Raw genomic sequence first — 24,963 nt, forward strand, 5'->3', positions numbered from 1 at the left:
TTTGGAGAGCCATTCGTCATTTTTTTATACAAAAAGTTAATCTGTCAATTCACATAAATACTGGAATAAAAAAGTCTTGTGGTATAATGTACATTATGAACCAAAATCATATACAAAGCTCTATATACAATTTTAACAATTACTATAAACATGATACAACCAATAATTCGATCTACTTGCGAACTTGATGTGAATTAATAATAATTTAACCTTATCGACAATATTTACAAAAATTAATAAATACATATTGGATCATTCTCCGCTTCGTGGAGGCAGTGTTACTTCTGTTATTTTTTCACTTATACTAGTTCCTGCCTGCGTTGAAGTTTTCACCAAACCGGGATTCATGACTCGTGCTAAAACTTGTCTACTTTGAACACCTGAAATAAATAAAAAAATCAGTAAAAGAAAGAATCCAAAATATTTTTACTATTGTACTTTTTTCATATAATATAATAATAATATTTGAAATAAATATATTATTATTATTTCATTAGTAACACAAATATCAGAAATATCCAAGTAATACTTTTGTGAGACTTTCACGTGATAGTTTATAAAACTGCGACACCTCTTTCACTATACAAAAGCTTTCTCTGGTGTGTTTATACTGAATCAGAGTTTACAAAACCGCAACACGTGTTTCTCTTTACAATAGCTTCCAGAGACGTGTTTATACTGACTCAATATGATTATGCCTGAGGAAGCTTTTGTATAGTTTAATACATGTTGCGGGTTCGTAAACTGTCCAGAGGAAATCTCAATAGTGTTACTTGGATACGTTATGTATTTTCATAAAGTATCGGCCAATTCCATCACATATCTTCAAGGGAACAAATGAATCAAGTAAAACTTTGGTTGATGCTTATATAAAGACAGATAAAACATGAATCCCATCATAGGAAAAAATATAACGTTTTCTTAGAAAAATAATGACATTTTTTCTTGGCTCTGATGACTTTTCTATACAGTGTCCCAAAAGTCAATCATCATCCAATAAAGTCAGAATATCTAAATATGACTTTGCTAAAAAGTTAATAATTTTTGAGATATTGTCACTTTTATGTAACAATCTTGTATGAAAGTTTTTTTTTGGATCACGATTTCAAAATATATCAAATTGAATAATTATTTATTAGGGAAAACCATTGAACCAGTTTAAATTTACATTTTGGTATAAGGAAAAACAAACTGAACAATGTCTTCAGAAATAAACAAATTCATTTCAGCGGTATTCTGTTTCTGTTTAAAATCTGTTTTTCCGTTAACCTGTTATATGCTCTACGCCACTTCCAATTGGTTTTCAAAAAATAAAAACATTCCAAATATGTTTATGACTGAGTGATATTAGCATGTCTTGGGATTTTTCCACCGGAGCAGGATAGACTTGGTCCACAAATTGCTGTGAACGAATTTCCAGTTCAAAAAATCAAACATAGAAAGGAAAATCTTTGGTGAACAATCGGAATAAAGTATTCAGTAAGAAAACTTTGATCGCTACATCACATAAGAAAATATACTAATGGGCAATTTTTTCATAATTATTTCAACAGCTATAGATTTATTTAAAGAAAAATCATAAAACTTTCAAAAGAAAAATATGAAAATCGCATCAAAAGTGCTCTTGCAATAATTTGAAGGGAATATTACTGGAGTTTTTCCCAACATTAAACCGTTTTTTTACCACCTCGACACGTGTTTCGATTACCAAGTGATCAAAACAAGTGCCGAGGTGTTAAAATTACGGTTTGGTGTTGGGATAAAACTCCAGTAATTTTCATTACTACACCAAAGGTTCCAAACAGTGCATCACAAATTTGAAGTGAACATAACAGAACACAACAATAACGGTAATTCTACAAAGTAAAATCTGAAATCAGCCAGGATATTCCCAATACTTACTATTGTTCAATACAATACAACATAACTTAACACAACAATAAAGGTAATACTACAAAGTAAAATCTGAAATCAGCCAGGATATTCCCAATACTTACTTCAATTGCAGATACTGAAAGTATTATTATCCCATATGATTCTTTGGGTAATTTGATTAGTGTATCTTGTTTCATATGACATTAACGAGTTGAAGCAGTATGATGAATAAATCAACATCAGGAATATTTGAATTGTTTTTGAAAATTCAATGGTGTTGCTGTTGATGATAATAAATATATAGTGGCAGTGTTTCTACACTTCAAAAGGGTATTTGAGACAATTTATATTACTATCCTACTAAAAAACTCAAATATTATGGAATTTTTGGTTCAGTACTTGAATGGTTTGAAAGCTACCTCTCTGGTCGAACTCAACAGACTGAAATTAACGGGATATATTCAAACAAAAAAAATGTGTCAATAATGGTGTACCTCAAGGTAGTGTCTTGGGCCCGCTTCTATTCGTTCTTTATATTAATGGTATCAACTTCATTAATGGATATGAATTCATCAACATATTACAGATGATACTCTGATTGCAGTGAGTAAACCTGAATTACAAACAGCTATCAATAAAATTAATGATATTTTGATCAGAATATCTGAATTCCTCTACATTAATAAGCTCAAGTTGAATGCCAATAAAACGAAAGAAATGATTATTACAACAAAGCATAAACATAATTCAATTAAAAAAAAAAACATCTATAAGTATAAATATATACAATCAAAAAATTTAAATTGTCAAGGAATTCAAATGTTTGGGGTTCAACGTGGATCAAACACCGAATAAAAAACCTTTCAATTATATTTGCAGTAAAATTGCTAAAAAAATTATTTTTCCAGTGTAAACATGTAACCAGTTGCTTACCGTTTCAGACTTCCATTACAGTTTTCAAATCAATCATTCAACCCCATTTCGATTACTGTGCTACTTTACTATCATAACTTGATGCAAATTGTTTGTCTACATTGCAAAATTTACAGAATAGAGGCTTGCGCCTTATTTTAAGATGTAATAACTATATGCCAACTACAACAATGTTGGAAGTTCTGGATTGGCTTTCTGTGAAAAACCGTCTGTTCTATCTTACCATGGTATTCATCTTCAAAATATTGTTCGGTAATGCACCCTCTTATTTTGACCAATTTTTTGTTTTCCATCACCAAATTCGTAATTACCCCACTTGGGGGAATACTAATTTATATGTAACACTTTTGAACTATACATGATCCATGAACTCCTTATTCCATAAAAGACTATTGGACTACAATAACCTCCCACTTGAGACAAAACAAAGTGAATTAATTATGACATTTAAAAAAGAACTTACTAGTCATTTAGAGAAACAACATCCACATTAACATTGATATTAGAAGAAGAAAGAAGAACTTTATTTATTTAGTAGGACATATCCTAATATAATATTATATTATTATATATAACATATATCTGTTCTGTCTGTTCTGTTTTTCCGTTAACCAGCTGTCGCACCCCTACGAACGACAACCCTTAGAAGTCGAAACTTGTGCGAGCTAAGGATTAACGAGGTCTTACCTTTTAACGTGTGATTATATAGTATTTGTAATTAATGGTATATTGTTGGTGTATTCGTGAAATAAAGAATATTTTTTTACTCATTTTGCTATGAACGTAAATGAAATGACTTTTGAAAGTAATAAAGTTATCTATTTTGAAGCCAAGATATTTTATTTCTTGCACTATTTCTATGTTTTCATTATATATTGATATATTTATGTTATTTACGTTCATTTGGCTATATTTGTATTTTGAAGTTATTATCATGGCCTTGGTTTTGATAGTATTCAGTTCGAGCTTATCAATATTCAAAAAATTAGTGATAATTTACAAACATTTGTTCATTTTCTCTATGGCCTCATCCAGGTTCAGACCGTTGATAGCTACGAGAGTATCATCAGCAAACGAATTAATGTGTGATACCAGTTTGAAATTTATAAATAAACTTGTTCGAATGATTTCAATATGAAAATGATCGAATTTTGTTGAAAAAAAATTAACCTACCTTTTCCTTGCCCAGAACCTTGAGCAATGGGTATAACCTTTACTCCTTGAAGGGCCTTGATATTGATAGCTGTACCCTGGAACCCAGCAGGTAACAGTATCTGCTGTGCTACGATCTGCCCTCCTTGTCCCTGACTGGCCAAAACCACCCTCTGCGTATTGGCGGCGTTGCTGGTTTGCAACCTGACCTGATGTCCGCCCAACACGATATGACTCTGCGATATTGCTTGCTGATTGCCGACTTGGCCACTTTTGGCTGCCGTAAACACCACTTGCGGCTGCTGCATCTTGACTTGGGATCCAAACACAATATTCTGCTGATTCAGAATGTTCAGGCTGTTTGCGCCGCTTTGCTGATGAGAAACGGTATTTTTCACTGAGTTTTGCAATACCAAAGACGGCGCTGAGCTGGTCTGCGTCTGCAAAATAACATTCTGCCCCTGGAGGTTTTGAATCGTCCCGCCTTTTCCGCTCGCCAATAAAATCGGTTTGCCTCCCAAGTGGCTGAGGTTGAGATTTGCCGCGTTAACCATCCTGATGGTGTTGGTGTTGCCGGCAACGTTCAAAGTTACCGATTTCGACAAAGGAATACCCTTCGCTCCGGTAACCTTCACCTGATTCTGTTGTCCTACCAACACTTTCGGTTGTCCCTCCAAACCTTGCACCAATTTCGTGTTTATCAGTTGTTGCCCGGTTTTAGGGTTGAATTTTGTGAGATTTTGAGCCTTGCTGATTAATCTAGATGCAGATTTGGCTGTTGTCGCTGATGAAGTAATTGTCGTTGATTGCGAGGCTACAAGTTTCGGTTGACTTGTTAATGTGAGAATGCTATTTTGAGATCCTACTGTATATTGTGTCAGACTGTTGGGTTTGGTGGTTCCTGTAAGGTGAATTAAATTCTGCTGACCACCTTTTCCGGAGACCCTTAATGTTGTACCTGAAAGTACAAATTTATTTAAATAACACAAACTCGAATTTTCAAAAACAGATATATGAATTTAGAGCTAATTTTTAGGAGATTTCTTCGAATTGGCTCGATCTATGTGAATCATCATTAAAACTATCTAATACAAAAAAAATTATATTCATGAAGGTAAACACATGATAATCGTATCACAAGTGTGCCACATGAGACTGTTGACCGTAATATATTGCTGCAAACACTTGAAAGTAAACAATTAACCAATCTGATAATCATGTATCATTATTCATTGTTGATTTTTGAAGGAAATGTATTAGGTCAGTTGTTATTTACTTATTATATTAATGCTTTAAGAAATCGCTATGGCTGTTATTTCAATAATTTTCTTGACTAATGAAATGCACCAAGAAAAATTGTCAACCACCTTCAAACAATCTGAAAACATTTTGTATTTTATTTCTTGTTCTATCATTTATGATAGGAAAGAAAAACCTTTATTATTAATATTATATAAAATTTCTTGGCCTGCTCATTGATAATAATCTAAGTTGGAAAGAAAATATTGATAATCAGAAAATATTGTCTCCGTTGATTGGAATATTTTATAGAATACGTTATTACATTTCATTAGGATATTTGAAGAACATATATTTCTGGCTGATATACTCAAAATTATATTACTTAATTTTTGTTAGGGGATCAATGTGACTGAATTACTGAAACCTTCAAAACCATTATAAAACGAAGTTATAGAATGTATGTTCAAATTATCATTCAGTGCACCAATTGCCAATTTAAACAGCCTTAATAATCTTTGGTACATATATATTGATCTATGTACCAAATATATAAATTGAACATATGTAACTTTTGGACAGTAAGTGAAATCAAAAACAAAATATTCTATTATAAAAGTCATTTATCGAAAAAACATCCTTGAATATACAAAAAGATAATATAAAAATGTTTTCCCTACTAGATCACTTTAGAATTTCGGGAAAAAGTTCATACTAAATGGTGGTTAATATCCACAACTGTTTTCCGAATGAACAATTTCTCTTAAAAGCAATAGTCAAATAGTTAAAAAATTCAGGCTGGATTGATGATTCTTTTTTATTGTCTTTTCTTGCTCATTCTGTAAATATCTGTCTATCTGTTTGAATAATTAATAGCTTAGAAAACTAAAAAAACATAAAAAAACAACATAAAATAAAAAATAATTTGAAACTGATTTAAGATTGTGTTCAACATCAATAATAAGTATTATGGCTTGATGTAACTAATGACTTTTAATAAGTCTGAAATCAGAATAAATCTATTTACAAAAAAAAAATAATTTTGTTGTAAAAAAGCTTGGGGTTCCAATCTGGAAAACAGCTCCTAACCAAGTATTTAAAACAATGGATAGCACCCCACGCTTTTTTACAACAAAATCAATTTCCTTGTAAATAGACTAATTCTGATTTCAGGCTAATTAAAAGTCATTAATTTAATTAAGCCACAGGACTTATTTTGTCTACTTTTTATTTTGGTTTACTATTTCAAGCCCATTTGTTTTAATATTAAATATATACGTATGCGAGGACAGTGTGGTTGTCTCACTTGCTCTCAGACAGAGACTGTGTGAGAAAATTAGTTAATCCTGGCGATCCTGTTCAGGATAATGAGATAAACTTATGAAATTAATGGATTGTCACCGTTTCTTGATAAGTGTACAAAGTTTAAAATGCACCTGTCCATTTAAAGTTAGTCAAAATCGAGTCCAAAGGAGTCTGTTACAAACAAACAAACATTCAAGTGAAGCTAATAAAAGCATGTTAAAAAAAATCTGTTTTCCCTTAATATCATACATTTACGTTAAGCTTTTGACACTGTGGACCATTCAATTCAACTGAAAAAATTAGCTACTACCGGAATTAGGGGTGAAATTCACCGTTGGTTCAAAAGTTTTTTAGAAAACTGTAAGCAGTGTGTGAATGTGAAAAATATCAGTCAGTGTAAAAATTTAACACATGGGGATAGGGATCAGTATTGGGACATTAATTCTATTTCGTTGTTGAGGTTAAAAGGTTCAATTAAGGTATTTCCAGACGATACTATCATTATTCATTGTGGATATGACTTTGATTGTATAAAATATGAAGTAATTCAAGATTCAAATAAAAAAAATTCTGATTACAAATTCATTAATTAATGTTGAATTTTTCATAATCATAATTTATATATTCATAACTCGAAAAAAAGGATGTAATTGATATCCTCAAATCAAATTTGGAAGTAATGAGATCATATTCAAAAATTACACAAAATTTCTAAGACTCTATATATTGATGAAAATCAATATTAGTTGGGATAAACATATTGAAGAACTTTGAAAAAAAAATTTCTCTGATTATCGGCATTCTTTATAAAATACAAAATCACATCGATTGAAAATATTTGGAGAACATATATTATAGTTTCATATATTCTCTATTAAAATATTTGATTTCTTTATGGGGATCTGCGAATACCGCAATTCTTAAACCATTGAAAAAACTTCAAAATGACTCTATCAGATGTATTTATTTATAAACTTCCACACTTAGAATCAACTGAAACCGAGAAGGTTATTGAATTTGGATCCACTTTATCAATTGGTAATTTGCTTCTTCATTCTCCTCAAAATTATAAATGAATAGTTTGAAAAAACTAAAAAATAAGATTTTAAAGAACATCGAACTAAAAAGTTGAAAATAATTTTTTTTAAATAAGCTTAAAACAATAACGAAATAGTATTATTGTGAAAAAAGCGACGGGAGCTTAATATACAAAAAATATGGCACAAATCGCCCACGCTTTTTTTACAATAATACTAGTATTTTTCGTTCGTTATTGTTTTAAGCTTATTTAAAAAACCTATTTTTAACTTTTTAGTTAAAAGCGTATTTTTTAGTTTTCAAAACTATATTTATTTTTCATTTTTTAGTTTCATATGCTATAAAAGAGTGTTTTTTAGCCTTTTTAAACTATATTCATTTTATCTAAACTTTGGGATCAATCAGCCATATATTGTTTAGAAAAGAAAATGACCAAACACAGCAGGCGCGTGTGTTTATAAAAAAAAAATACTTTTTTCAAATGAAGAAATACATGTAAAGTGAGTTCGAATTATATCAAGGAGGTGACGTACAGCGCCATCTGCCCGCGAATAAATCAAGCGATAATGTCGATAATTCTGGATTTACAAACAAACAAACATACATACATACAGGTGAAGCTAATAAAAGCATGTTAATTAATAAAAATACAGCAGTTCAAAATCCACTGAAAACCATTTCATTCATCATTATTACACAAGAATATTTCAGGAATTACATTCACGAATACCAAAAATGGAAATTGGGAAACGTTGCACCTTGCATAATGCAATGATTCATAATGATGCTCAATATGGTTTCAGATCAATGAGGTCTACCTCACAAGCAACGACGGAAATTGTTCACACCATTGCCCATAATAAAGATTTGGGTACCAGCACTCGCTTACTTCTTTGCGATCTATCTAAAGCATTTGACAGTGTTTCACATGACATATTATTGAGAAAACTCGAAAAATATGGTATTAGAGGCATAGCATATGACCTAATACATTCTTTTTTGACAGACAGGCTGCAATATATATTATAAGAATGTAAAATCTGATACTCAAATTGTTAAGCATGGTGTATCTCAGGGATCCGTACTTGGTCCCCTTTCAGTTATTGTATACATAAATGATCTTCCTACATATATTGATACAGCAGATGTTTTTTTTTATATGCCGATGATGCAACTTTTGTCATAAGTAACCAACAAGTGGGGAAACTAGATCAGTTGTCATGTGAAACACTGGCAAAATGCGAAACACACTTTAGCGATAAAGTTCTATGCTTGAACGCAAATAAGACTCAGGAAATAACCATTGCAAATAGATCCCAAATGTCTGACATACGACATCATTATGTAAAAAGCTCTCAAGGTGTCGCTACACATTGAGAGGACTAAGGAGTTTAGTTTCGAACGATGTGCTGAGAACTGCATATTTTGGCATGGCTCATTGCCACATAAACTATGGAATACTGATATGGGGTGCTTCCTCACAAACAAGTGAAGTATTCATTATCCAAAAAAAGACAATGAGAGATTTAGAAGAAGTTGATTCCAGAACCCATGCTAAACCAATCTTCATAAAATGGGTCATACTTACATTACCTTCCATGTATATACTAGAAGCAGTATTGTTTGTACATAAATATAAATATAATAGTGGCTCCAGCATTCACAATTATGATTCAAAACACAAAGATATCATCAGGCTACCGAAGATGCATTATCAAAACACAGCCAAACAAACGGAGTTTCTTCCCATAAAAATATATAACACTTTGCCTAGTGAAAGGAAAGACCTTCATAGCAAAGAATTGAGTTCAAAGTAAAAAATTCACTTGTCAACAAAGGCTTCTATAAGATTCATGAGGTATTCAATTGTCAGTGGACCTATATTGTGAGTTATAACTATTGTGAGATTTTATGTACTCTATGTATATTTTTTATATTTTCAGTATGACGTACCTAAGCAAATTTTGTTATTGCAGATATTTTCTAATGTGAGGTCAATAAAATTTCTTTCTTTCTTTTTTTCTTAATAAATTGCCAGCTAAATTTAAAAACAAGATTTGTTTTGAAACTCACAGTACATGAATAGTATTTTCACATTTATTTTTGAAAATGTTTATATATTTTCAAACACATTTTGAGTTCAAGTTTCCTATTATAAACAGCCAATGTTCCTTGTGGAAGTTGAAATAAAATTTATTTATTTATGTAAGAAACAGAGAATAATGAGGTAATAATTAGGTACAAGAAGACTATCATGAAATTGAAACTTGTTCTTTGTTTTTCAAAAATTTTTCTCTATATTGTGTTGTCATCATAAATTTTGTTTCTTGGGAACAATAAAATTGAGTTTTTTATAGTCATTACATTTTTTGGTAAGAAGCAAATTTGAAGATTTATAACCCCAGAAATAAGATGCCTAAGTAGATTACAATTTTGTGAGAATTAATGTACCCAAAGATGAATTCGAAATTATGAGGCTGCAATCTCTGCAACATGTTAAGGAAACTTCAAGAAATAACTCCATTACTTACCACAACTCAAGATATCCTAATAGTAATGTTATTGAAATGAACACAGACCATGTTATTCAACACCTTGAAAGGATTTTTTAATGTTTTCAATAAAAAGTATATATTCAGCTTCGATTAGATAACTAATGATTTTTTTGTCTTATCGTAAGTATTTAATTGGTTGCTTTGTATACTGATATGAAACGTGAAAATATACTTTCTTACGTAATGTGGTTACACCTGTGTGAGAATAAATAAATAATTTGATAACAATAAAATTACACAAAGAAAAAAGTCTGTGTGTACAAATTTCTCACCTTGGGCTAACGAACTATGTTGTTTTTGATGGGACAATAGACTTTCCACCGATATAACCTGTCCAGCAGCATTTGTCAAAACTTTAGCAACAACCGGTCCTTGCGAGGAAGATAGCTGTTTGCCGGTGTTGTCTGTAAAAAAAAATTACTTTTATTTATTTAATCAGTTAGTGATAAATCTATTTAAAGACTGAATACATTCTTTTGGAAAAGTTCCAAATGAAAGTTTTCATTTGCAGTGCCAAAGCCATATAATCTGCACATTTGCCAGAAATAAACGGTAATGCATAAAATAAATCAAGCTAGGTGTAGGTGAATATTATGCATCATTCATATTCTAAAAATTACCCCAGTAGTCAAGAAGTCTTGCATGGCTTCTATAACTTTTGATAAATAATGACTGGGATAAATGGATGGATGTAGCCGTTACTAGTGGTAGGAAATCATAATGAAGAAAAAAGAATTGAAACTTTCTATGTTTTTTACCACTTTTATTTGTAACTAACGTTACTGTTGTTTCGTCCTATAAGGACGATACATTAACGTATAAATTTTTAAACTTTTCTTCATAATGACTGGGATATTTCCTAACCAAACGACATATAGTAAGAATAATGATCTTTATCAATTACAAGAAACAGGAATATTTATAACTGAGGGATAGCAGACTATGACACATTTTCATTTTCGGAAAAGTGACCTCTATATGCAAAGGTCATAAATTCCTGTACAGCCTTTGATAACTATTTTTAAATGTATGAGCATCATTTATTTGTTATGCCTTATGATTTAGTAGTGCATAGGTCTTTATATGTTAGATTAATCCTATACCCTTAAACCCTAGTTCATTTATACTTGTATGACATTTATACTTATAAGACATCTGAAAATTTCAATAAAAATAAAGTTGATCAAAATCTTTGGGTCATTGATTGATATTTGAAACCTTATGGCAATTAAATTTTTCAATTGTTAAAAGTGAGGATTACTGTTGAATTCGGCTGCAAACAAACATTTCGTTAACAAAAGTGTGAGTTGTTACATTTTCGTATTGGGGATTTCAAGTGGTAGTTATCACTTCTCGAGTGATTTCAAACCTGTAAGGCCCTTCAAATCATCATTAACGTTAAAAAAAATTATAAAAACTCATGATGCAATATATTTTAGACTGATTTAATTTTTTCAATTTTATAAAATAAACGCATATAAAAACCCGCTATACATAGACTACAATGACTTGTAGAAAACTATCCAGTACTTACAGATAGAAGCCAGATGAAAGCTTGAAACGCAATCTCAGATACACTATGATAATGAAAATGCCAGTGTGAATTCAATTATGTTGATTTTCAGAAAACTTGTACACATAAGATGCTATTTATTAGTATTTTTGATAATTGCCATACTGAGCAAAGTCGACTATATCTTCCTTTACAAAGAAGCCATCTATCCAGCAAAACAACGTTTGTTGGGTCAGCTTTCCTTGCCAATTTAATTTTTTCATTTCTTGTTAATATTTTTTATTTTTTCAATTTTTTTCAGCTTTTATTAATATTTCAATTTTTATTTGTTTGGTTGTTGTTGTATGACAAAATTGAAATAGTGAATTCAACTAAATATCTGGGATTCCAGATAGATAACACTCTATCGTTTGATGAACATTTTGAGTATATTCATAAAAAAATTTCAAAAAAATTATTCTTTTTTTCTAGAATTGCCAATAATCTTTCAACGGAGTCAAGTATCACAATTTACAAGTCAATTGTTCAGCCACACTTCGACTATTGTTCCTATATCTATTCAATCAGAATAAATTGTCTCAACTCCAAAAACTTCAGAATCGTGGTATGAGAATCATTTTGAAGTGCCGTAGAGATACTCCTATCACTATTATGCTCAATGTTTTAAATTGGCAATCCATTTCCCAAAGACTGCTATACTTCACAATGATCTTCGTATACAAAATATTGAACAATTTAGGACCATTTTATTTTAATCAATATATTGTCTTTCATCACGATATTCACCACCACTTCACTCGAAATAATAATAACTTATATATTAACAGAACAAAAACAAAAATACTATGAACTCATTGTTTTTCAAGGGTTTTGATCGGTTCAACAAATTACCTAATGCAATTAAAAATAGCCCATCTCTGAACATGTTCAAAAATGAACTGAAAAAATTTGTTTTAAATGAACAAATATGATATGTATTATGTCTTTGTTACCCGTAGCTGTAATTTGTATAATTCCATTCATCTAATGTTCCTTATATATCAAATAATTATGTAACTTATCTTTCTACATGTTGCATTGAAATTTTTCGAATGTATAATGTTGCTGTTTTGTAGTAATGTCTTTAAAAATATTTTATTGAGCTTATGTTTGTCATACATTCAAGTCATTTCTAGATGTAACACATACCTTTTTTTTTATTTCTACCATTCTAGTTGATTTGTATATTATTAGGATATCCTATTTAAATAAAGATCTATCTATCTATCTATCTATCTATGTTATTTCTTTGTAATTTCAGTTTTTTGTTTAATAAAATTGTTATTTTCAGTTAATCTTTTTAATTTTTTTCAGGGTTATCAAATCAATTTATATTATATTAATAGACAATGGAAGTCCGAACTGATGAAATACACCACGAAACATTGTCAACCACCTTCAAACAAAGGTTCACTCTGTCTATTCACATAACATCTAGTGTACCGCAGGAGTCTCATTGTGATCTACTATTCTTCAATTCATTTATTAATGACGTTTTTATGTGTATAAGGCATAGTAGGTTTCTTGTATTTGCCGTATCTTTAAATTCATTGCCTGTACAAATGATGGTTTACTTCTTTAGAAAGACTCAACTGAATTCTATGAATGGCGTGTAACCAGTTATATGGATTAATGTAGTCACTGCCAAACATTTTTCAGATTAATGACATTTCCAGTTTTTTATTTTTAACAGGTAATGGTTAGTTTTTTCCTCTCCAATTACTCAAATGTTGAGAAACAGGAATGAGTTACAACATGTAAATGTTTTCAAATGTTCGCCAAATACTATCAAGACTGAAATAAGTCGTTTACTTGATTGCAATTCAATTTATATTTGTATATGTTAATAGTAACACTATAAATTTTATTGTTTTGTAATCTGTACTATATGAACACTATGTATACCTACTTCTTTTTCATATATTCTTATTACCATGGTGGTATAAAAAAACAAGTATTGTAAAATTATTAACAAGTAAAGTTATCAGTTAGGAATTCATCCTGTAGTTTCTTTATAAGTTTATTACGATATGGCGCAGTCGGAAAAAGAAATACTTCAGATCAATTATAATGAAAGCAGTTGAGATAAGAGAGACCTGGAAGCCAAACTAGTTATTGGAAGAGAAGAACTCGACCATATGATGTCAAAATGGCTGTCATTGGTGACAGACAATTCCAAAATTATTAAAATCAACCCATTCAACATTAAAGATGATAACCCAAATATATGGATAAAACAATATGAACTCATGGCCGTGTCCAACAAATGGACTACAGACGATCAGAAAATACATCATTTGAGATTCAACTTATCCAGTATTTCTCTTCATTGGTATGAACAAAAATTCAGTGAATCCTGATCATTTTCTTGGGAGGAATGGAAAAATACCTTCATGGTGACGTTTGATGAAGATAACATAACGAAATGGGATAAAGCTCTGAATTATGAACTTCGTCAAGAAACAATTCTTGAATATTTTTATGAAAAACAACGGTTGTTATACTCAAACAGACAATTCTCTCTCCGAAAATTTAGTTATTTCTCTATCGATATTAGGGCTTCCCTACTACATAAGGAAACAAATATGCCATAAAGACATAAAATCAAGAATAGAGCTACTTCTACCTCTGAAACATCATGCAACACATGAAAGAAACATGACAGATTTTCAAAATACGAGATATCCAGTAAATAACAAGCAAGAAAATAGGAACGGTCGACATTCTGAACAATGCAATTACAATCAATGTGATGAGTTTGTTAACAATGACGAAATTGAAAATTTCGAATCATACACAGTATTTTCTTCTTCAAATTCAGAAAATCATGATGACATAGAAATTTTGTCCATTCATGGGCATCAATTGAAAATATTATATGACACTGGATCTGATATTGATCTCATCAGTGAAAGAGTTGTGAAAATATTGAACTTACCATATTTCAATACTAATGTTAATATAAGAAGTTTAGCTGGCATAACGAAATGTTATCATAAAACGATATTTGATTTGAAAATCAGAGACGAAGACATTCAAATTAATCCTATCATTGTGGAAAATTTGTCATTCGACATATTATTAGGCAAAATTACATTGAGAAAACTAGGTTTATTCAACAAGGCAAAATTTTCCGAAGAGAATTTGAAGAAATTATTTCCTCAAATAATGAATCCATCATTTTGTTCTTGTAACTATGAAACAGATTTTACTTTGAGAGAAAACTCGAAAATTATAAAATTGAAACCATATAGATTTTCTATGTATGCCTCACCTTGGGTTATCAAAACAAAGAAAGATGGAAATTATAGATTGTGTAGGTATCGATTTTCGACGAATCAATATTGAAACTGAATTAGTTCCTTTTCCAGTTCCAATGATAAATGATTTAATTGAAAAATTTGGTGGTTGTAAATATTTCACTAAAATAGATTTGAAAGACGCATTTTGGAATGTGAGCATTACAGAAAAGAGCAGAAAGTTTACAGCATTTTTAACGGAAGAGGGGCATTATGAATTTCTCAGGTTATCATTCGGATGGAAGAATTCAAGTGCAAAATTTCAGAGAGTCATTTAGGATGTTCTTGGTGATTTATTGGACGGAAATGTAGTAGCATATATCGATGATATTGTTTGTGGAGGTTACACTTTGGAAGAATGTGAAAATATTACTTTAAAAATTTTGAAAAAAATTGATGAAAATAACTTCAAAATAAACTTCAAGAAATGTTCTTTTTGTGTACAACAAGTGAGTTTTCTAGGTAGAGAAAAAAAACTTGTAAGACGTGCCAAATAGCAAAATTCAAATATTTACCAAAACCTGACTTTGTTCATATCACTAAATGTTCTGAAAATTCATATGAAACCATATATGTAGATTTTGCTGAAATCCAGAAAAAGTCTGACTGGAATAAAACAATCAAATCATTCATTATTATTGTTGATGAGGCAACAAGATACATCTTAGCAAAAGCAATGAAGGAAAATAGTAAATCTGTAAAAGAATATTTAGAAAAGTTACCATTTGTGAATGAAATAAAAAATATAGGAGGAAAAGTATTTACATCTGGAGAATTTCATGAGTGGGCAAATGAGAAAGGAATAACAATTAAACATACTACCCCATATCACCCCGGAGGAAACGGAATTGCAGAACGTGCTATAAGAGATCTAAATTTATTCATGAAATGTTATGAAGATTTTCCTGGTGGTTTGAAAAAATACCTTGAGGCATCTGTAAGGCATCATAATCAGTCACATTCTGAATTTTTAGGTTGTTCACCATCATATAAGCGCTACAGAAAATCAATAGTTTTACAAGAAGACACTCAAAATATGGAAGACCTGAAAAATCAGCAGTCGCCCATCATATTTTCCAACAAAACCATTCCATAGACTTCAGTTCATTAAGATTAGTTAGACAAGTTAACAACAACAGGCAACTAGATGTCTATGAGAGTGTAGAAATAAGTAAACACAATAATATTATGAATAACGATGACGGACCTATACCAAAGAGCATACTATATAGCTTGTTAAAATAATATTGTTGGGTTTACTGTTTACTACATAAGGACACATTGCAAAAATAAATTCAGATAGGCAATATAGTGAAATTTATATAGCTGAAAATTGTTTAATATACAGCTATAACAGTTAAACATATATTGTAAAATAATAGATAAGGCAAAATTGTAAAATTAATTTAGGTTGGTATACCTGTATGGGTGGTACATCTATATGGTTTACCTGTATGGGATATCTATATAGCATAAATAGCATTAGCTTCGCGTTAGTTTCCAGTTTAATCTTCCTCTTTGAAGATGATCACTTGGTGATCGAAACACGTGTCGAAGTGTTAAAAATAACGATTTGGTGTTGGGAAAAAACTCCAGTAATATTGAATTTACAAATAAAAGAAATACCAAAAACGCCAGAACAAAAAATGAAATACAAAGAGAGGGTTCAAAATCAAGCCAATAAAAATAGAAAATTGAAACCACCTGAACTGAAAGAAGGAGACATCATTCTAGTAAGGTACCAGAAAATTGGAAAAGAGTATATAACGAAAGCTCCTTTCAAGATAACAAGAGTCCATTTCATCGATGGGATAGTAACATTCATAAATTTCGACAATGATGGATGACCAGAGTCAGCTCATATTTCTAATATAAGGAAGTTTCATCACAGGGGTGATGACTTTGAAGAGGGGAAGCTTTGTAGTATATGAACACTATGTATACCTACTTCTTTTTCATATATTCTTATTACCATGATGATATAGAAAAACAAGTATTGTAAATTGTTAACTTCCATTTTCTAAAACAGGCGGAAGTCCAAACTTATAACGTTCAAGAAAAACCTTTTCAGCCACTTTCAAACAAACCTCTATATTAGTTTCAGGATTCTTGTTTATTTACTTTGTATTTGTGAATTGTAATTGACACTGACTGTTGAATGAATAAAAATTGAATAGTTCAGGCTGGGTTTTGTTATTGTTTAGCATCATCCTTTGAAGATTTGGATTTGTATTGTTTTTTGTATTCCCTACACTAGTCTACAAGTATATTTATACAGTTAGGTATATATTCTGTAAATGAAATATCATTCATAAAGAGTACAAATAATTTTCTCATAGGTTCCCATTGAATTTTTACAAACATAAAAAATTCTCACCTGATCCAATCTTTTGTTGCCCCACAACTTGTACAGTCATAGGGTTAGATGGTTTCTGAACCTGCAAAACACCGCTCTTTTGCTTCAAAATAATCTGCTGTTGAGAATTGGCCAACAGACCAGCATTTGGAAGAATTTTCTGTTTGATTGTCTGCAAAATTTGTTGTTGCTGAGCCTGAGTTAGATTCCCATGAGTTTTAATTTGCACCCCAGGTTGACCAATCATCTGATCTGATTTCGACACGGCTACAGTCACAATATTACTCTGGTCATTCGGAGACTGGGGAGAAACACTTCCGATAGGAGCGAGACTGACATTTGAACTGGAAGATTGTCGTAACAATGTAACGTTTTTGATGTTCTGCAACTGTTGGGGCGTTATACTTTGCAGTATTTGTTGTTGGACGCTGGCAGGAACCTTAATTTTGTCTTGTCGGCTGTCCGACGATTCACTCATCTTCTGTTTCTGCACTAGGATTTGTTTTTGTTGGGCCGCAATTGTTTGAAGAAGCTGTTGAGTGACGACTTGATTCATTTGTTTTACGGGTGTACCGCGCTGCTCCTGAATTTGTTTTATTATATGAGGGTTCGACGTGGGTATGATCAGTGATTTTCCTTGTGATGGCGATAGAATTTTTACAAGACTTTTACCTGGAACGTAATAACAAAAATACATTTAGTGAGTATCATACATTATTTCTAGGAAATGAGAACACGTGATTTGCTCAAGTGATCTTATATAATTCAGATTATACAAGCTAACTTGAGCTTGATAATGTAGATTTGTTTTTTTTTCATTGTAACCAGTTTATATTGTCACTAAAGATACAAATTAATAATAATATCATAAAGTTTGTCATTATTTACAATACAGGGTGATTCCATTTACCCAAAAAAAGAATCTTATCGAATAGAATATTCACCAAATTATAATAATAATGAATTTATTAATCTCAAGAAACATTACATGTTTATAGTAGGGTTAATGTAACATACAAATTGTAAAAAACATACTAAGAATGATAAACAAATAAAAATATGTAAAACTAGGAAATTGTCAATCTATTTCAAGATATATTCTTTCAGTTTTTCAATTTCATGTTATTCAATTTTTTATATTGTTGGCTCTACAGATACAGAACTGATTTCATCGAAACATAGTTCTGAATGTTCTTTATTATTCTTCACATTATAAATGGACATGCATATTATGAAATGGTATAAGTCCCCTGATATCAAATAATTTTCCAGGTTTATACAGGTCCTCTCTCTCTGATTTCATTTTGTAACCATTGTAAAGGTTTCAAATGAGAGGAATTAGCTGTTGCCCAAAATGATGTTAAGTATTGAAGATTAAATAAATTGAAGAAAAATAAATTGTTTTCAAATATTTAAAAAGAATAATATTTCTTATTTTATAAAAAATATGTCTCAAACTTCCTGCACAATTATTAGAACTGAAAATTCAGCTTTTCGAAAATGTTCATGTGAATTTCAGAATTAATATGTAATATTGAATTATTTATTACAATATTGAATTTTGAGTGATATAGGCGAATATTTTGAGTTGATATCAACATTATTAGTTTGGCAAAAGTTGGTTGCATTAAAACAATTCAACAGTATTTCAACATTCAATATGATGTTTCTTTTATTGAACCCATCACAGATATCTTCGAAATTAGAAAAACTAAGATAAGAGTTCTTGCTCAATATCACTGAAGGAGTAATGGTTAGAACAAGCTATTTTCAAAAGACAAATAGATAATTTTTATGTAGGTAGCTGAGAAAACCTATGAAATAGTGAAGACAAATACAATGAATATTGCAAAGGATTCATAAAGTTATTTAAATGAACAAAAAACCTTTTTACAAAATTATTTTCACTTCGCCTTTGAAATAATGCAATTTCCCTAATTGTTGTGACAAACCTTAAGCATTTATAAACAGTGTATAACTGAAACATATACATGCATAATATGGATAATTATTCATATACATATTTACGTGTTTACTTCATGTAGTGTAAGTGGGGCAAGTTTATTATATAGAAATAGATGCCCTAATATACATAAAAATTATACAAATATATCAGTTATTAAACAAAATAAACTAAAATATATAAGACCTATATAGTAGAATATAGTGTGTAAAAACGTAGCAATAGTAAATGATGAAGAGATTAATAGAGAGAAGAATGATGAACAACTCAATTGGAATAATATTGTGCCCGTAGATATTGAGATAAGGAGCATTTGAAGTTCGACAAAGACAAAAAACTATGTATGAATTGAAAAACCTGATTTTTTACAAAATTGACGAGTGCCATGATTTGTTAATAACTTATTTTTCTTTTACTACAGTGCTTGTGCATTTTCATAACAAAAACTAGAATATATCCTCATCGAAATAAAATAAAATGTAACAAATGTTATGTTTACCATATGCCAGTTCAAAATATTGTATATTTTCGTAACACTAATTTACTTCAGTTGAAAATTTATGCTTTGTGTAAAAAAATTTATAATTTGTTTTCAATCATTATGAGATTTATATGAATGATAAAACTCATCATCCAATATCCTACAATGAATTTCAACTTTGAACTTTTATATAACCATATGAAATAAAAGTGTTTCGTTTTTTATTAAAAAAATATCCTTTTCCAATTCAAATATATCTACTTTACCATTGAATTTAAAAAATATTCTGATTACTTATACAAATAAAATCAACAAACAAAAACATTTAAATTATGTTCCTTGGTACAATATTAGGTATATCTGAGTTTGTTGAAAGTTAATTTGTTATGGAATATCCAAGAATTCTCTAAATGGTATATTAAAAAAAACAGTACCTTTGATAGTAGGGCTAGACACCCTATTCTGTATTATCGCCTGAAGAGCCTCATTGATTTCCTTGTCTTCCTTTTGCTGCTTGATACTCAAATTCGAAGCAGCTGCTAAAGGCGGCGGCTCATCAGAAATGACAGAAGTCGACTGTATGAGTACTTCCTGCGACTGTTTAGGCATGTTGTTGCTCAAAAGTAAACTGGTGCTCTTCTGAGGAGCCGTCATTGTAATCAGGCTAGGCACGGGCGGAGAACTTTGAGTCAGAGTACTCACCAACGAGGATTTTGGGTTTGGCAGGGGTGTTAGACTTGGTCTGCTTAAAACCTTAGAACTTGTTTCTTCGAGAGGGGGCGGTGATGTAGAAAGCTGTTGGGGAATCTCCGCGGAAACTGGCTGAGCAGGTTCACTCTTGGTGACGGTTTTTATGTTCTTCTCAGCAGGTTGTTTCATTTTTGGTTTGGCTGGAGATTTCTTGAATGCTTGTTTTTTAGATTTGTTCAACCCTGCAAATATTTTAAAACAGAAGTGAAAAAAACCATAATCATTTCTTGTAAAATAATTCTTATTTAAATTCACCGAATAAAAGGAATAAATACATCTTTATACAGGAAGCTTACCAGAACCACTTTGAAATTTTTAATTTATCTTTAATTTATGGACTAAATCCATCGTGTATTGCCTAACGATCAGGCTCTATTATTTAATTATTGAACAATTTTTTGCTTGATATTTGGACTGTTTTCTGCATTAATGCTGAAATAACTTAACTTGGAAATATTCTTAAGAATATGAAAAATTGAAGATCAATGGTGTAATAAATTAGGCTAAAGAGGGCAGAATCATGAAAACGAAATGAAATACTTTATTCAAATGGGAGGTACATCCAAATATACAACAATGATAATAATGTTAAAATTAATATACATATAAACACAATATTAAAAAAAAATACTTATATTTGTTAATAAGTACTACCTACAATAAATAAAAATATTAAAAAATACATAATAATTTGGTATCACCTTAAATGATTTAATGAAATCCTTTTAAACGGAAAAAGACTGGAAGAAGACTTTATACTTGATAAACCCTTTAAAAATAATTGTTTTAGTGTTAAATGTTTTTGTTTGATTATTTACATACAAATTATTTCTTATTCTGGTATTATACTGGTGGATTTGATTATTAAAAATCACAAATTTGTCAAAATATGAAGGTAGAAGTTTATGCAACATTTTGTGAATATATATCATCGTTGAATATGTAAGCCTACTTTCTATAGATAACCATTCTAAAGTATTTAACATTAAAGATATCATGGTACTCCTGTTACATCTCAAAATAATCATCATTGCCTGATTCTGTAGTTTCTGTAGTGTTCTCATTTTATTTAAATCAGTTGTGTATAGAAGAGTGGGACAATATTTGAAATGTGGTTGTATAATGGTCTTATATTCTGTTATTCGTCTTTGATTGACGACTTGTTTATTTTGTGGAAATTCATATTCAAATTTTTCACGATAGTGGAAAATAGATAAAAGTGTGTTTTTATAGTGTATCCTCAGTCACTGTTATTCGTGATTGCATAGTTATATGTTGGGACATTCTTGTGAAAAATATATATATATATATATTTTTTTGTTCTAAAGTTCACTAATATTGTAAATGTATACTCAAGCTGACTAAACATGCTAATTTCCTACCTTGATAATGTTGATGGATCCTATCGAAATCTTCTTCAGATCTATTCCTGTGCAGGTAAATCCATATTTTCTTCTTCTGATCATACTTAACACAAGGATCCCATTGTGTATGCATTCTATCTAGAGCCCCAGAAACCACTGACTGCAAAAGATTATCTGTCGCTGTGTTCGATATATACTGCGAAGACTTCAAAAGTTCGCAAATCTCTGCCCTGGTACCCTCCCCGTTGGGCAGCCTAGCGGCAGCATCCCTAACTAAGGAAAGAATCGTGACAAAATTAGGCCGATCTGCAGACAACATGGTATGACCTCTAGCTTTAGTATTTCCTACTGCAGGATTATACATTCCCTTCAAAGGTCCGACCACAGATTCATAATTATTGCATCGATAAGTGAAGGCTTTGTGTGGATTATCGTATCTTCTTCTCTCTTGCTCTCTAAAGTCTTTGATCTCTTCTGGCGTTGCCTTCCGTACAGTCCAAGTTGTGGGGAATCGTGGTGGTGGTGGTGTACTGGACCTATCTATAATATCAACATCGATTTCACCATCCTTTTCTGGAGACGTATTTTTGTTCTCTGATTTGTGTTCAAGCCAAAAGTTGCAGAGAGAGCTGAGTAAAGCATCAGAGTCGCGCCCTGCTCCTATCCACTGATACACGTCTAGGGAGGATTTATATTCCATATAGGGTACGAAGTCGTCGGGTTGTTCTGAAGCGTTTCCACAAAGGAAAGTTATTGCCGAGGGTAGTATACCAATCCAGTTATCCGTATAGCTATACCAGTCATTCAGAGGACTTATCGGATTCTCTTGCCACGCTTTCAAACGCTCCTGCAAAGTATACATATTCATGCGGTGTTCATTTGTCGAGCAGATTACATCTCTGATCAAGGAAAAGAAATTGGCGTGAGTGTCTTGCATTAGCTCTGGCTTGTTACTCAGCTCTAAGATGTCGATATCGGAATTGTCTAGGTCTATAGGGATGTTCATGACGTCGATGCCATCTAAATCCTCAATACAGGCAGGCGTGATTTTACCATACTGAATGATGCTGTTTACGGACTTTAGCACATTAGATTTGGGGCAGACTGGTTTAGACACACTAGCTGATTTTACCAAGGGTTCTGGTGTTGTGGGCTCTTTCTTTACCTCCACTTTTGCTTTAGGAGTAGGAGCTCTCCGTGACGAGCTTATTTTATTTACTTTAGTACTTACTTTTGAGGTATTGATGGAAACTGCATCTATCAAAGAGTCTGAATCCGAATCAGAATTAGTACTGGGCTCGTACATCACTTTTACCTTATTATTAAACAGATTTTCAGGAGACTTCCTGTAATTGATATTCTCTTTTTTAATTCTCTTTTTGCTAACAACCTTGTTTTCTAATTGATGTTTCATTACTATTGGTTGGTTTTTATTGTAAGGCAACTGTGTTCTATGTACAATGTCGCTCAAAACAATTCCCTTCGTGTTCAGTTCAGGATCTTCCGGGTTCTCCAACTTCCGTTTTTTGTGTTGGTGAATCATATTTCTATATGATTCATCGTTCATGTAAAATGGATTGTAGTTGGGAGTTATGTACTTTTCTAAGTCTAATGAAAACCCATTCAGTTTGGCTAACATTGTTGAATTGAAATATTTTTCCTTCGAATTATTCAAACTGCTCCTCACACTATTCAAATGCCTTTTTTGTTTTCTTGACATGGAAACTGGAGGTCCTTCTGGGTAATTTTCATCGGAGGAACATCCAGCATCGTCCGTTTTTAACTTAATTTGAGATAATATTTGAAAATATCTCCTTTTTGTTCTATGGGATACATAATCAATGTTTATTTTTCTTTTCTCTTGCCGCGGTTCAATACCAGGAGGTAAGTTTCTAATTTGTTTAATTAATTTATTTTGAGATTCTAATACTTCGTATTTGAGCTGTTCTCTAAACGTTTTGTACCTGTATTTTGCTTCCTTTCGCTCTGCTTTTTTGATTATGCCACGCATTCGTGCTATGTCTGGTCTAAAGTAACCTGCTTTCAGATCATCATGAAACTTAACCAAAGGACTGTTGAATTTGAAGGGTTCAAAATCAAACAACCTCTGCAGTGTTTTTGTTTTTTCCAACTCATCATTTTCAGGAAAATTTGGTAAAAAAGTCTGCAGATGTTGTCTGTTTACATCAGAGAGTGAATTCCAGGTCTCAGTGGAAAATATCTCTCTGAAAATATCTTGTCTTTCACACAATCCTTGAGGAAGCTGGATTTTTACCCCATTGATTTGAGCTGTTTCCATTCCATCATCATCAGAACTTTCTGTACTATAATCTGATGAAGTGTCCTCACTGCTAGTATTATTCATTTCTGTGTTGTACTTTTCCCCTGCAGAATATCAAAACATTAAAAAATGCATTCAGAGATGAAATTGACTGTTGTATAGGTTCATGACCTCTCTAATAGAGATTCAAAAGTTACATTTCCCAGCTATAATTTTAGATCATTCCTGACTGAAACAATTTCCATAACCAACCAAGGTCACCTTTAATATTCACGACTTATACGATCAAAATTGAGTATGTTCATTCAGACATATTAATTACTCAATTTCTCATGATGATAGAGGTCCCATCAATAAACAATCGGGTTTGATTTGAAAAAGGAGGGGGAGGGGACGTGAAGACATTTTTAAAAACCAGGGGTACCCACCTTTGTTGCTAAGCTATGTTTTATCCAGAAATATCGACACTACACTCACTTTAAACTGGCCATACACAGGCACGCCTGCATTGCGGATATAGATATACCAAAACAACGCATATTCACGTCTAACGACTCGCCGCGAAACCATTTTGGTAGAAGCCATCAAGGCTGAAACCCGATCTTGATAACAACAATTTCACCATGTTAACGAGTCTGACATCGTATATTTGGTATGTCATTGGTGAGTTTATTTTACCAAAAGTATGTATTTGAAAAAATAAACCCATTTGTTTCTATTAAATTTTGATATTTCTTGAAATAAAATCAAGAAATTTCTACTTTTGACCGAATTCTGGGGACACTTTACATGATTTTGTTGGCTCGCCTGCTTATTGACA

At 31.3% G+C, this 24,963-nt stretch overlaps 1 protein-coding gene across 1 annotated transcript; it reads right to left on the reverse strand.

Moving 5' to 3' along the window:
• On the reverse strand, positions 1 to 24,896 carry LOC111507182 (uncharacterized). Its single transcript, XM_023162460.2, has 7 exons — positions 24,572 to 24,896; positions 21,881 to 24,247; positions 20,183 to 20,680; positions 17,326 to 17,976; positions 10,370 to 10,501; positions 3,983 to 4,918; positions 1 to 380 (listed from the first exon to the last, which is right to left on the reverse strand). Exons 2-7 carry the CDS (start codon positions 24,225 to 24,227, stop codon positions 253 to 255), a joined length of 4,692 nt encoding a protein of 1,563 aa, XP_023018228.2. The 5' UTR covers positions 24,228 to 24,247; positions 24,572 to 24,896; the 3' UTR covers positions 1 to 252.
• Positions 24,897 to 24,963: the final 67 nt, after the last annotated feature.

Source organism: Leptinotarsa decemlineata, unplaced genomic scaffold (genome assembly GCF_025532065.1).
Source record: "Leptinotarsa decemlineata unplaced genomic scaffold, Ldec_3_MD MMD2_tig00026314_RagTag_RagTag, whole genome shotgun sequence".
NCBI lineage: Eukaryota > Metazoa > Arthropoda > Insecta > Coleoptera > Chrysomelidae > Leptinotarsa > Leptinotarsa decemlineata.